Here is a 13998-nt window from a genome sequence, read left to right as displayed (position 1 = left end):
AAAAAGCTTTGTGCTGGGTCTACAAACCAATGCTAATCCATTAATGATACTGGACTGGACTCTGGGGATATTATGAAAAAAATAAACATGTTTCTGTTCTCAGTGAACTCATAGTTGGACATACTTCTCACCTCTGTCAAGAAATTTAGAACTGAGAATTGGGAGCTTTGGGATGCAATCAGGGTAGCCACTTGATCATTCTCTATTTAGATCCCTTATAAGCAGTGCAAACAGTGCCTACACGCCTCAGCCTTGAAAATTCTAAGAACTATTCCTATACAGAGAGAAGATAAGAGTGTGTAGGCTAAAGGAAAGGAAATAAAATCACAGCTCAACAGAGCACAAACATGTTAGTTGGCTGGGTACATGCAAGGCCAATAAGAACATCAAGTCCCTCTTAGGAGGAGGAGCCTTTTAAAAATGCAGTTTCTGGTCATCCATCCTATACCAAAGGATACAAGTCATTTACATAATAGGAAAGCCTCAGGAGGACAGTAGAGCTATTTAATTTGGTTAGGCTAATAGTTTTCCATCCATTTACAGTCTAACAGAACCTCTCTGCCCTGCCCCTTAAAGAGGAATGCATTGGCCTGGTGCCATGGGGCACATAAAACATGTGCAGTCTTCTTGGAGTGTCAATTCTGCTCAACCATTTGGAGGAAAAAAGTTAACTAATTTACTGGTAAATAATTTAATGCATTATCTTCCATTAAAACCAATGCAGGCCAGGCATGGTGGCTCATGCCTGCAATCCCAGCCTTTTGGGAGGCCAAGGAAGGTGGATCACTAGAGATCAGGAGTTGGAGACCAGCCTGGCCAACACGGCATAACCCTGTCTCTACTAGATATACAAAAATTAGCCGGGTGTGGTGGTAGGCACCTGTAAACCCAGCTGCTCAGGAGGCTGACACACGAGAATCACTTGAACCCAGGAGGTGAAGGTTGCAGTGAGCCAAGATCACACCACCGCACTCCAACCTGGACAACAGAGTGAGACTCTATCTCAGGAAAAAAAAAAAGTAAAAATTAAAAAAAAAAAAATCAATGTAGCTTATATTATGTAATAGAATGCAAAATTTGCATACACTTTTAGGATAAAGCAAAAGAACTAAACAGTCCTGGAGCCAAGGGCTGAGGGATTAAGCCCCACCCCCATATTTTCCATCAGCCCCCTGTAAAGCCAACATAATAAATATAATATATATATATTTTTTATGATAGGGTCTCACTCTGTCACCCGGGCTGGAATATAGTGGTGCAATCTCTCCTCACTGCAACCTCTGCCTCACAGGCTCAAGCGATCCTCTCACCTCAGCCTCCTGAGTAGCTAGGACCACAGGCATATACCACCATGCCTGGCTAATGTTTTTGTATTTTTGGTAGAGACAAGATTTTGCCATGTTGCCCAGGGTGGTCTCGAACTCCTGAGTTCAGGCAATCTGCCTGCCTCGGCCTCCCAGAGTGCTGGGATTACAGGCATGACCCACCATGCCCGGCCAATAATATTTTTTGATATGGATAATTGGTTCTCAATTTTATATAAAATGTAAATCCCCCAGCAGCATGTCTTCCAACCACATTGCCACTTGGATATCCCTTCTTTTTAGAAAATCTGGAGCCACTGCTAGATGCAAGAAAATTCTGGGCCATTTCAGGCTCTGACACCTCAACCCTGACACTCAGCCCTGGGGCCTGTGCTCACTCCTGCTGCATTTATGAATACTGTCATGGAAAAGTTTAGCTGAATGCTTTTTTTAAGGCTGGCCAAGAGAAATGTTTTTCAATGCTGCCTCTTAGTCTTTAGTATGAGATTGAGCATTGACCATCCTGATCCACATCCCCTTCTCCCAGTCTCGGAATGTTAGGTAGCAGACAGAGTAGCTTATGTTCTTTGTGCTTTGTGTTCCTGACACAGGATCTGGACCAGGTACAGCTCCATCTGGAAGAAGTGAGGTTCTTTGACGTGTTTGGCTTCAGCGAAACAGCAGGAGCATGGCAATGCTTCATGTGTAACAATCCTGAGAAAGCAACTGGTGAGAGACCCCTACCTGCTGCTAAGAACCATTTGTGCCCCGAATTGCAGGGATCTGTCAGCTCCATTGTTCTAGGTGGCCTTCCTCTTGCATAAACATCCCCAGTTGTAATAATGCACAGAGTCATGTCCCTGCTTGTGCTGAGAAAGGCGTCTCACCAAAGTGGTCGTAGGAAAAAGGGAAAACTTTGGGAGGCAGAGAAACAATCCCTTACCTATATGTGGTTATCAAGGAAGCAGTATCAGCCATTTTGCCCTAAAAGTATTCATTTCATCCAGATGACCCTGAGGGTTAGAGAGAAAAAAAGTGTTCTGTCAAGATGTGTTCCTTAAGGAAATGAGACCACACTAAATGAGTGAATCAGCACACAGACCATATTATCTCATGTAATCCCTAACACTGTTGCTTGATGATTAAACTGTGTAAAAAGTGAAGCATTAAAATAGTAAGAAATTATCTGAGAAATAACCTCATAGCTGGTTATTCGCCTTCCACTTCCTTTCTGCTGCTCAAGGTATTTGGTCTACTGACCTTGCCTAAAAATAATTGTTAGCAAATACAAGTCATGCCCTGTGCTAAACATATCAGATAGCTTATCTCATTTAATCAGTCCTTGCAATACTCTTATTAGGAAAATACTGACATTATCTCTGCTTTACTGATGAGGAAACTGAGGCACAGAGAGGTATGGTAACTGCCCAAGGTCACAAAGATAAATTAACAGCAGCAGAATTTGAACGCAGCCTGACTCTAGAACCCATGCTCTTAACGATTTCACCATTCTGCCTTCTGGTTACACTCGGCTCAATCCAACCAGTGGAAACAGGTTGCTAATAAGCCTATGTCCAAAAAGTTATGCTGTCATTGGAAGTGAAATATTTCATCACTAATGTGCCCTTTGAGAGGAGAGAGCTCTCAATGCTGACTCGGCTCAGGAACTGCATTTAGGATCACAAGAGCAGTGTTAAAAAAAACTGTTGAACACAAAGCCACTTTGTAGATGAGCCATCCTCTAGACAGCCATTGATTATACCACCTGTACCTGGTCCTTTAATTTTAGGATTTTATGCATCTTAAAGATTACCCATTGTGGCAAGTCTGTCCTCTTGTTAACTGCCAAGATGTTGAGACTGAATCGTAAAAATATGTTTATTTGGCCAGATGGAGATGTATAGGGCTCTCAGAGAAGTACCAATTAAAATGTATTACCCCACGGAAAAGGTGCGGATGGCAGAAGCTGGTAGTTAGGATGCCAGCCTTTGTGAAGCACAGATTGTTGGCTGATTACAGAGTCTGGATTGAGCCAACACCAGAGTGAACACACCAATTTTTTAAAAGTTAATTCAAACAAATAAGGAATTGGGGAATTGACTGCCTCCATTATAAAACTTTCTAATTAGACCTTATTTTATATATGAAAAAGACAGAGCATAAAAGAAGCTTCATTTGAGAGCTAGTAAAATAAGGTACTTATCTTAGGTAGCTCTGAGAGGCCCTGAAGAGTTTTCACTCCAAGTAAGCTGAGTCCTTAGTTCGATAAATATTTAATCATATCTGGTCAAGGGAGGCCTCAGAAAAGGGGCTGAAAGTTAAAAACACAAAGTGTTCCTTTAATATATGTTTTCTCAAATTCACTGCCATGCTCTTGAAATGAACGTTCTGCACATTTACTCTTTCTTATTTGTGTTCCTCACAGTTAAATATAGACTGAGAACATATAACAATAAAAATTCAAACAAGGCCAAATATTTTATAGCAGAACATATTGAATCAAAATGTTTGGCCCTGAAAACTTCAGTGGGTTTGGATTTCTTTGCTCATTTCCTTTTGCTACATGAAAGAGGATTTGAGTTTAAGAAAAGTCCTATTTTAAACTGTTTTTTTTTTTTTTTTCACCAAAACCCTTGACTCCCTGGATAGTTTATATAGGTTGTTGATTTCATCTTCTTTTTTATATAAGCACTTAAATTATATATTTAATCTAAGTGAAAGGTCTAACATCATATTGTTGCCAAATATATTTCTCATAGAGACAGTATTTGCATTCAAGTTCTGCTTAAATTCAAAGTTGAAAGATGAGACATAGCAACAAATGCTTTATTGGTCATGCACAGCTAGCATATTCCTTGCATCCAATTTTTCATTTATGCAATGCATGTTTGTTGCATTAGTTGAGTGTCTTCTACAGGCTGACCCTTGGGATAGAAATATGAATAAGGTACAATGTCTCTGCTCTAAAAGAAATTCATAATCCAGTTAGGGCCAAAAGGTGTATTCAGAAAAATCTAGCATACTTCTTTTATGTTTTTAGCATGCTGTATTTGTTGAGTGAGTGAATGAATGAATAATATTTAAAATGGCAATGTCAAATATTCCTTGAATGTTAAAATGTGATGTTTCAAGATTGTGATTATATGCTAACGATATCAAATTCATCACTATACCATACCCAGTGCATTCTGAACCTGGTAAATGAAGATTGGGGCTGTTTCCTCCCTGAGAGAAGTCACCACTTGTAAAGCCTTGATCCACTTACCTGCCTGTCTTAGCGCCTAGAATGTACTATGCCCACCTGAGTACTATGTACTGGTCTGGGTTTCATCAACACCCACACAGGGGCCAGCTGCCCTATCAGCCTCAGGGAGAAGGGGTCCAAAGAAGTAGAATTGAAGTCTAGAACAAAAGGCCAAATAAACTGGGTTTTTGATATTTTTTAAAAGAATTGACAAATGATACAATAATTGTTTTCATGTGTTCACGTTTCAATATTTTTTAATGCTGTCCAGCATCTCCATAAATTAGGAATAAAACATGAGACAATTAGAGAATTTCAGTTAGACATTAGGAAAGACATCAAGAAATATATAATACTTTTTAACTGTGTAGACTCAGCCAGAGGAATCCTTCAGAAATTGACAGTATCTCAGCTTACTGACATGGTCAACTCACATACATTCCTGTCTTCAAATAAAAGTCTCATCACCATCCTCCCACCAACTTCACCATCAACACACAGAAATTCACAGGAGTTTAATATCTGGTGATCAATAAAATATTTTTATCCAATAATATACAGATAGTCAGAGGAAAGTAAATGCTAAAATAATGTAGAGGCCCTGACATGATTATAATTGCTAGCATTTATCATTCTAATGATATGCTAAGCTTGCATGCATTTTTCTCATTTTCTCACCATTATTGACTTCATTTTACAGATCAGAAAACTGAAACACAAAGAGATTAAGTAATTTTCCCAAGGTCACACAGCTTCTCAGTGATGGAACCAGTATTTTAATCCAGACAGACCAATTCCAGAACCTGACTTTTCAACCTGTAGGGAAAATTCAAGTTAAGGATATGAAATATTGGAAATTTCAAGAGCAATCATTCAGTAGTGTTATAATATATTATAAAGACCCAGAGACAAGTTTAATTTTTTGGAAGTGATCTACTTCCTCGATGACTTACTCTACTTAAAGAAGAACAGAGACTTTGTTACGATAATGTGTGAGAAATTATTACTTGCAGGAAATGATTACAGTAGAATCTATTTCCTTTTCTTCCAACTGCTGATTCAGTTTCTGATAATCATTTTATAAAAGTTCAGAGTAGAAGATTAGAAAATTTCTGAAATAACTCAGTAATCCTCAGAGACTTGCCTGGTGGTGTTTATTGCAGATCTCGTTATTCCACATGAATGAGAGAATGGAGATTGAGCAAGGAGATTGAACAGAACAGAACTTATTTCTGGAAAACCAAGCTAATCTTTATCAGTTGTCCTTGTGTTTTGGAATTGCACAGTGTATGTTGACAGTAAGAGTTAGTCAGCTGGTCTGTCCTGGAACACATCTGGCTTTCTCTTCAGTCACATTTTATTAAAGTAGGAGGAAGAACTGGGTCATGACTTTCACTCATTTCTTGAGACACATGGGATGCCTTTGTTCTTACACCCTACAAAAAACAACTTAGAGTTTTGGCACTCCTGTCCTTCTCGATAAATCTAAGCAGTCCCATGTGATTAGTCTCTTAGTCACTAGACATTTAGAATTTGAATGTGATTGTCAGTAGAAGGTCTTCTTGGGTTCTAAAAGAAAATGGAACAATTTTTTCAAACAACTTTCTATCATGATTCATCTTTAGAACTTGATTTCAAATAGTTGTGTTATAAGAACATACTGTCAAGCTGAGTGCAGTGGCACGTGCCTGTAGTCCCAGCTACTCAGAAAGAGTGGCGGGAGGATTGTTTAAGGCCAGGAGTTTGAAGCTGTGGTGCACCATGATCATGCCTATGAATAGCCACCGCACTCCAGCCTGGCCAACATAGCATAGACCCTGTCTCTAAATCTAAACTAATTAACTAAATAAATAAATATAAATTTTAAAAAAAATGTGCTATTTATTATATTAGATTAGATTATGAATACATGGGCAAATGGAGATGGTTTCAAAATGCCTCCTCTGTCAGGAGAGTTTTTTCAGACAGTCAAAAGAATTGGTAACAGCAGTTGTGGGTCTCCTTTGGGGGCACCCTTCATGCGAGCTAGATTATTTTTCCACTCCAGATGCCAATGTGAAAATGAACTAAATGACCTCTGAGAGGACCTAGCCCATAAGGCCACCAATAGCCTTGTGAGTCTATGAATATGAAGCTTTTCCATTAAATTTCAATGTCAACTTTCATAGAACTTTAAAAGTTATAAAAGAAACCTCAATTTTGGCCAGGCGTGGTGGCTCACGCCTGTAATCCCAGCACTTTGGGAGGCCGAGGCGGGCGGATCACAAGGTCAGGAAATCGAGACCATCCTGGCCAACATGGTGAAACCCCGTCTCTACTAAAAATACAAAAATTAGCTGGGCGTGGTGGTGTGTGCCTGTAATCCCGCTACTCGGGAGGCTGAGGCAGGAGAATCGCTTGAACCAGGGAGTCGGAGGTTGCAGTGAGCCAAGATCGTGCCACTGCACTCCAGCCTGGTGGCAGAGCGAGACTCCATCTCAAAAAAAAAAAAAAATAAGAAAACTCAATTTTGATGTATGTGGTGGCGAGCGTTGTAGTATGATATCTTTTCTCCTACCACATGTGTTAGAGCACTGTCCTATGTGCTAAGTGTTGGTAGAGCACCAAAAACAATGGAATGCTTTTTATACAATAACTTCACATTTTCACATTTATATACTGGGACTACTGAGTATATATTGATTATGTAAAATTGAACCTCAGCTTTTTGTTCAGATACTTTGCAATACTTAATGACAAAATAAAAACACACTTACAAACTCAGATAATTTATTATCCTGAAATCTTCCTTTTCTCCCTTTCCCCATCTTCCATCTTCCTATTTTATGCCTCTGTGGTATGAACATTCTTCTCTCCCTCTTAAACCTCTCCACGCACTCTCATTTCTCTCTCCCTCTTTCTCTGTCTGTCTTTCTCTGTCTCTCTCTCTCTCACACACACACACACACACATATGCACACACACTTACATACCACCCCCTAAGCAGAATTAATTTCTCTCCCTCTGTCCTTTCCATCCTCTGCCCACACTTCTGTATTGCACTTGGCATGTGGCCATCAGACTTTCCCTCTGGACAGTAAACTACAAGAAGAACCACGGATTATGCCTCATCTTTGTACATCTTAACCAGTGCCTGGCACATTATAGTGTTTAATAAGCATTTGGCAAATAGATGAGTGATTGAGCAATTCATTAATCACTTAAGTGATAGAATACCCATGGGAAAAAATCGAATTTGTTTTGAAATGCAACTTGAAAATCTAACTTTTAAAAATCTAACTCTTTCTCAAAATTAAAAACAACTAAGTGAACTGAAACCTGGAAATAGCATCTCTTGGAAAATTAGCTTTCATGAGAAGAAAACATTGGGGTATACAAGATTTCAACATGTTGTGGAAACTGAATTTTAGTATTATGCTAAAATGTTACAATATACACATGGGCAAAGAGCTCATAATAAACATGCTAATAACTTGTGAATCTTGAAGAGAAACAAGCTAAGATCAGTAACCTAACACCCCTCAGGGATTAACTTCTATTTTTCATCCAGCTTCACTTTCCTACTCCTCTGCCTTTCCATATTGGGTCAACAATCTTGTCTTGATACAGAGGAAAAGTGTCAGATAGGCCATATACCTGCAACAAAGCATCAGTCATTGTGTGATTATCCACTAACAAATCACTATACATAGTAATGTGTCCTTTTCCACAAAGAGAACAAGCTGAATCAAGCCAATATATAGATGAGGAGAAGCTTTGGAAAGGCAGACTAATGTGAGTACATTAGTTTCATCATCATACAAGCATAAGATGACATTGATTTCAAGAATTTTGTGTAGTTTTTAAAATAAAATACTTGGTATATTTTAAAAGAACTCTAGCCATCATATTGCAGAGTAATCCTTTTTTTTATTGACCTATATAAGTACACTAAGAATGAAATTTGTTTATCAGCCACAAACACACCTATTTAAAAGAAATACCGGTACTATACTGGTCCTCTTTTTTTTTTTTTTTTTTTGAAACAGAGTCTTGCTCTGTTGCCAGGCAGGAGTGCAGTGGCACAGTCTCTGCTCACTGCTACCTCCGCCTCCTGGGTTCAAGCAATTCTCCTGCCTCAGCCTCTTGAGTAGCTGGGACTACAGACATGCGCCACCACACCCAGCTAATTTTTGTATTTTTAGTAGAGACAGGATTTCAACATATTGGCCAGGATGGTCTCAATCTCTTGACCTCGTGATCCACGCACCTCGGCCTCCCAAAGTGCTGGGATTACAGGCGTGAGCCATCACCCCCGGCCAACATACTGGTACTTTTTAGCAGCCACAGAGAATAAAGTCATCAAAGGATGGTCATATTTTGCCTTGGATTTCATCCTTCCCACCTTCTCAGAAACTTCCCAATATAGATTAGATTAACCTTTTTCTCTTCTCTCTTCAATGTTCCTCTTCCAACTGAGTCCTCCCATTGGCTTCTAAACATAATTAAGTGGCTTATCCTCCCCTTTCCCTCTGTCTACTGCCTTATCTCTCACTTCCCCTTTAAAGCCAAGAGAGTTGTCTGTCTCTGCCCACTTCCTTGCCTCCTTCTCCTCGTGACTCAATCCTCTCTAACCTTGTTTCTAACTCTATCATCTCGGTCTGTAGTCATTAACAACCTGCAAGTCACCCATGCACTGCACATGGTTCAGTCTTAATGTTACTTGTCTCTCAGCAATATTCCATTCTGTAAACCAATTCCTCCTTCTTAAAGCATTCTTTTCCTTCAGCTTCTGTGACACAACACTCCTCTAGCTTCCTTCCTAGTCTCTGGACACTGCTTCTTATCCCACCTTTCTTTACCCAGCTAGTCATTGTTGGAGTAACCCTGTTACTACAGTAATCACCTCTATGCAACAACTTCCAGATCTATACATGCGGTCCTGGCCTGGCCTCTCCTCTGAACTCAAGATTTACATCCGCCACCACCTACTTGACTGCTTCTAAGGCACCCCAAAATCAGTTATTTTATTTTGTTTTATTTTTTAATATAGGATCTTGCTATGTTGCCCAGACTGCTCTCAAACTCCTGGACCCAAGCAATCATCCCACCTCAGACTACAGAGTAGCTGAGACTACAAGCATGCACCACTGTGCCCAGTGTCAGTTCATTTAAATTAAAACTCACGATTGTCTCTTTGCTTCCCCCAAACACTTACTCTTCTTCCAGCATTCCTTAGCTCAGTGAATGCAACATCACTCAATCTATTGTACCAACCAGAGACCCACTCACTGCCTTCTCCACCACCCCCATCCAATCTATCACCACAATATTGAGGATTTTACTTTCTCAATTGCTCTCAAATCTGTCCGTTTCTCTTCACAGCACTAGTGCAAGCTGCCATCACCTTTTACCTACAATAATGGCCATAGCCTCCTCATTGAACTACTCTGAACCCTTCCCATCTCCCTCCCACGATGCAGCCAGAGTGAACTCTTCAAAGCACAAATCTGTTGTGCCACCCCTTTCATGAAATCTTATGTAGCTTCCCATAGCTCTTAGTTTAAAGAGCAAACTTCATAACATACCCTTCACGGTCTCACATGGAATGGTCTCTCCCAGCTTCTCCAGCTTCATCCTGTCCCACATTCCCTCTGCTCTCTTTGCTTTGTCTAGAAGAACCCTCTTAAAGTTTCCCAGACTCGCTGTACTTCTTCCTGCCACAGTGCTTTTATATGTGCTTTTTCTTCTACCAAGAATTCCCTCTCTCCCCTCTTCACTTAGTTAAAGTAGATCTTAGCCTTCTTATTATAAATCAAATTCACAGCTTCAGTATTGGAAGCCTTTTGTAACCCCCCGATGCATACTGAGGTCCTCAAAGCACCCCAAACTTCTTCTCCATAACATTGGTTACAGCTGCTGTCTTGTTCTTTTATGTGTGACTTTTAGATCAATGTCTACTTCCTCCAGTAAATAGTAAGTTCTATGAAGTGGACTCTCCTCATCCGTCTATCCTCAGCCCCTAGCACACAATAGATGCTCAATAAATATGTACCAATAAATGAATGGCCAAAGTTAGTGTCTTCTCAGAAAATTTTCAGTAATAATTTTTTTCTCAGTCAAGTGATGACAAAAAGCAGATAAATGAATTAACAGTGACTCATTTTACAAGAAAAAGGTAGATATTCATATGATGACATTTACAGCATCTCTTTTGTGCCAAATATATTCTTTATATAAGCTGTCTCTTCTTAAATAAGTTCTTTTCATAAGTACTATAATAAACAGATCATGTTAATAGAATGTGTGATATATTCATATATGTGTATTAAAAATATACATACACATGGATATGTACACATATATGTGTATATATGTGTGTGTGTTTCATATATAACATACAGCATGTGATGGTGTTTATGTAACTGCTAAGGCTTCCAGTGCAGACATTATAAACATCTATTCATTGTCAGAAGGTTTGAGGCCAAGTGCTGAACCACAACAGATGGAACTCCTGTTTAAAAATTCCATGAAAGTGGTGTAGGTAACACCTTAAAATGTTCCAGAATACAAGAATTTACAGGCAGGTGGGACAATGGTTACAATATGCTCAAATGGTACAACCCAAACAAGTTGGTCCTCCTTATCACAGACGGGGCACAAGCTTGTCAGATCTATTTTTTCCAACTCCAGGCAAACTCTACAGTCTGCAGGCAGTATGGGAAAGTGCTCAACATTTAAAACTAAAGTCCTATGACCAGATCCCATCAATAATATCTATCCATGCGATCTTATTAATGAGACTCAGTAGGACCAACATCGGATTTGTGTGAAACCCTTTCTTATTAAAAGTTAATCCTACAATTAGACAATTATCAGCCAGGCACAGGGGCTCACACCTGTAATCCCAGCATTTTGGGAGGCCCAGGTGGGTGGATCGCTTGATCCCAGGAGTTGGAGATCAGCTTGGGCAATATGGCGTAACCCCATCTCTACAAAAATTACAAAAATTAGCCTGTGGTGGCACATGCCTGTAGTCCCAGCTACTTGCAGGGCTGAGATGAGAGAATCATTTGAACCTGGGAGCCAGACGTTGCAGTGAGCTGAGATCATGCCACTGCATTCCAACCTGGGTGACAGAGTGAGATCCTGTCTCAAAAAAAAAAAAAATTATCTTCTTCATTGCCACTCTCCTGATCTTTTCCTGTTGGTCTCTATCAGTCATTGCACAGCAGTCCTGGGCAAATTTTCTTTGATGAATTTCTCATAAAGACACGTACTGCTCAGAACTATTAAACAGGTTACCATCTTGGAAAGTGCCCTTAGAATTTTTGTCTCACTATTAACACAATAAATAAGCAAAATTCCACAAACACTAATTCTGAACATTTTTTCTGCAACCCTATTGATTGAAACCAAGAACATGAATCTAAGCAACTGCCATCTTTGTCTTTAATTTTATCAAAAGGTCGTAGTTTTCTCCCTACAATTGGTTTTGCAGTTTTACTCTTTCGTATATCATATAACCTATTACTGTCATCTACCACGAAGATGCTAATTATTTCCTAGAAGTTTTAGAGCAACATAAGAATCACCTGTGGACCTTGTTTAAAATGCAAGGCTTCTCACCCTATCCCAAAATTTTGATTCAGTGAGTTTAGGGTGGTTCCTGGAAATGTGCCTTCTAACAAGCCAGCAGATAATTCTGATTCTCTGGTTCTCACAACACAGTTCAGGAAACATAGCCCTAAATGCTTACAACACTGTATTTCTGAAGCTTTTTTGCATCAGTACATCAGTAATTGGTCAGAGAAGCATATGTTTTGATGGGTATGAAATTACTGAGAAAGGAAGCCATTCAGTCACGTATGGCAGTGCCCTCAGAGGGCTGCTGTCAAACTTAGTTTGTCTGTCCAATTTTGGTCCCCACAGTATTGTGTAGGATGTTACAAAGTCAGTGAGGATCATGGTTTATTCACTGCCAGTAGAGAAATATTGCACTCTCAAACGCTGCCTGGAGATTCCTAAGAAACATGCCATTTGTTATGATCCTTAGCAATTTCAAAAACCACAGACACTCAGTCTACTAAATGTGGCTCCTACGACCCCTTCATTTAATGCTTCTAGCTCTCTTTATGCATATCCTCTGGAATTATAGTTTGCTTTATTAGAACTGGCACACACACCAAAGAAAAAAAAATCAGTAAAACCATGGAAGGAGATTGAAGTAAATTTGAAACTTTAAATACATACAAAGAAATTCCCCATAGACTGTATAGGAGTCATAAATCCCAGAAGCAGTGTTTTCAAGGGGGAAAAAATTACATACTATACTTTTTCTCAGTTCTTACTTAAAAACTAAGAATTTGGAGTTAATTTATATATCAATATCTAATCAATATCTATATATCTATATATTGATATATATCTATATATGTCAATCATTTTATATATATATATATATATATTTTTTTTGAAATGGAGTCTCCCTGTGCCGCCAGGCTGGTATGCAATGGCACAATCTTGGCTCACTGCAACCTCCACCTCCCAGGTTCAAGCAATTTTCCTGCCTCAGCCTCCCGAGTAGCTGGGACTACAGGCGCATGCCGCCACACCTGGCTAATTTTTTGTATTTTAGCAGAAACAGAATTTCACCGTGTTGCCCAGGCTGGTCTTGAACTCCTGAGCTCAGGCAATCCACCCACCTCAGCCTTCCAAAGTGCTGCGATTACAGGGGTGAGCCACCGTGCCTGGCCTGGGGTTTATATTTTTTCTTCCAGAATATGTTTTCTTTTGAAGGCATTTATCTTTAACAATCAGAAAAGAGTATCTAGAAATTCAAATATCACAAATTAAACTCATGACAGTCTCAAATATGAGTTATTTGTGCACAGTGCAATACTTTCAAGACAAAACTGGCATAAGCCAAAAAGCACACAGTATGAGTAATTTCTGAGTCTGGATGAAAGTCAGTGTGCCATGTGAACAGTAGTTATGTGGAGGTTATTGTTTATTGTCATTCCTTCCAGACTGTCACAAGAACAAGCAGAAACAAGCAGAAAGTCTAGGAAGAGAAGGAAGCAACCACAGATAACATAGGAAATTCTCCCAAAGCAGCTCAGTCTATTATTGGGTTGTAGATTGATTTACTGTCTTGTAAATGGCAGTTTACTGTCTTGTAAATGGCAGTTTCAATGAATACATAGATGAGTTACTCAAAAACAGAAGAGGACCAGGTGCAGTGGCTCATGCTTATAATCTCAACACTTTGGGAGGCAGAAATGGAAGGATCACTTGAGGTCAAAAGTTCAAGACCAGCCTGGGCAGCATGGTAAGACCTCATCTCTACAAAAAAAATTAAAAATTATCCAGGTGTGATGGCGTGCACTTGTAGTCCTAGTCACTTGGGAGGCTGAGGCAGGAGAATCGCTTGAGCCCAGGAGTTCAAGGTTCCAGTAAGTTATGATCAAG

At 39.5% G+C, this 13998-nt stretch overlaps 1 protein-coding gene across 10 annotated transcripts in view; it reads left to right on the top strand.

Moving 5' to 3' along the window:
• The window catches only part of VEPH1 (ventricular zone expressed PH domain containing 1), a 294353-nt gene that overhangs the window by 265646 nt on the left and 14709 nt on the right, over positions 1-13998 (top strand). For all 10 annotated transcript variants that reach the window (XM_063661318.1, XM_054483989.1, XM_054483987.1 and 7 more), the window contains one exon: positions 1916-2033. In XM_063661318.1, coding sequence (XP_063517388.1) covers positions 1916-2033 — 118 coding nt within the window. The remainder of the gene's footprint in view (positions 1-1915; positions 2034-13998) is intronic.

This window comes from Pongo pygmaeus, chromosome 2 (assembly GCF_028885625.2).
Source record: "Pongo pygmaeus isolate AG05252 chromosome 2, NHGRI_mPonPyg2-v2.0_pri, whole genome shotgun sequence".
NCBI classification, from domain to species: Eukaryota; Metazoa; Chordata; class Mammalia; order Primates; family Hominidae; genus Pongo; species Pongo pygmaeus.
The sequence above is the reverse complement of the archived record's forward strand: the minus strand, read 5'-3'. Positions and strand labels throughout refer to the sequence as shown.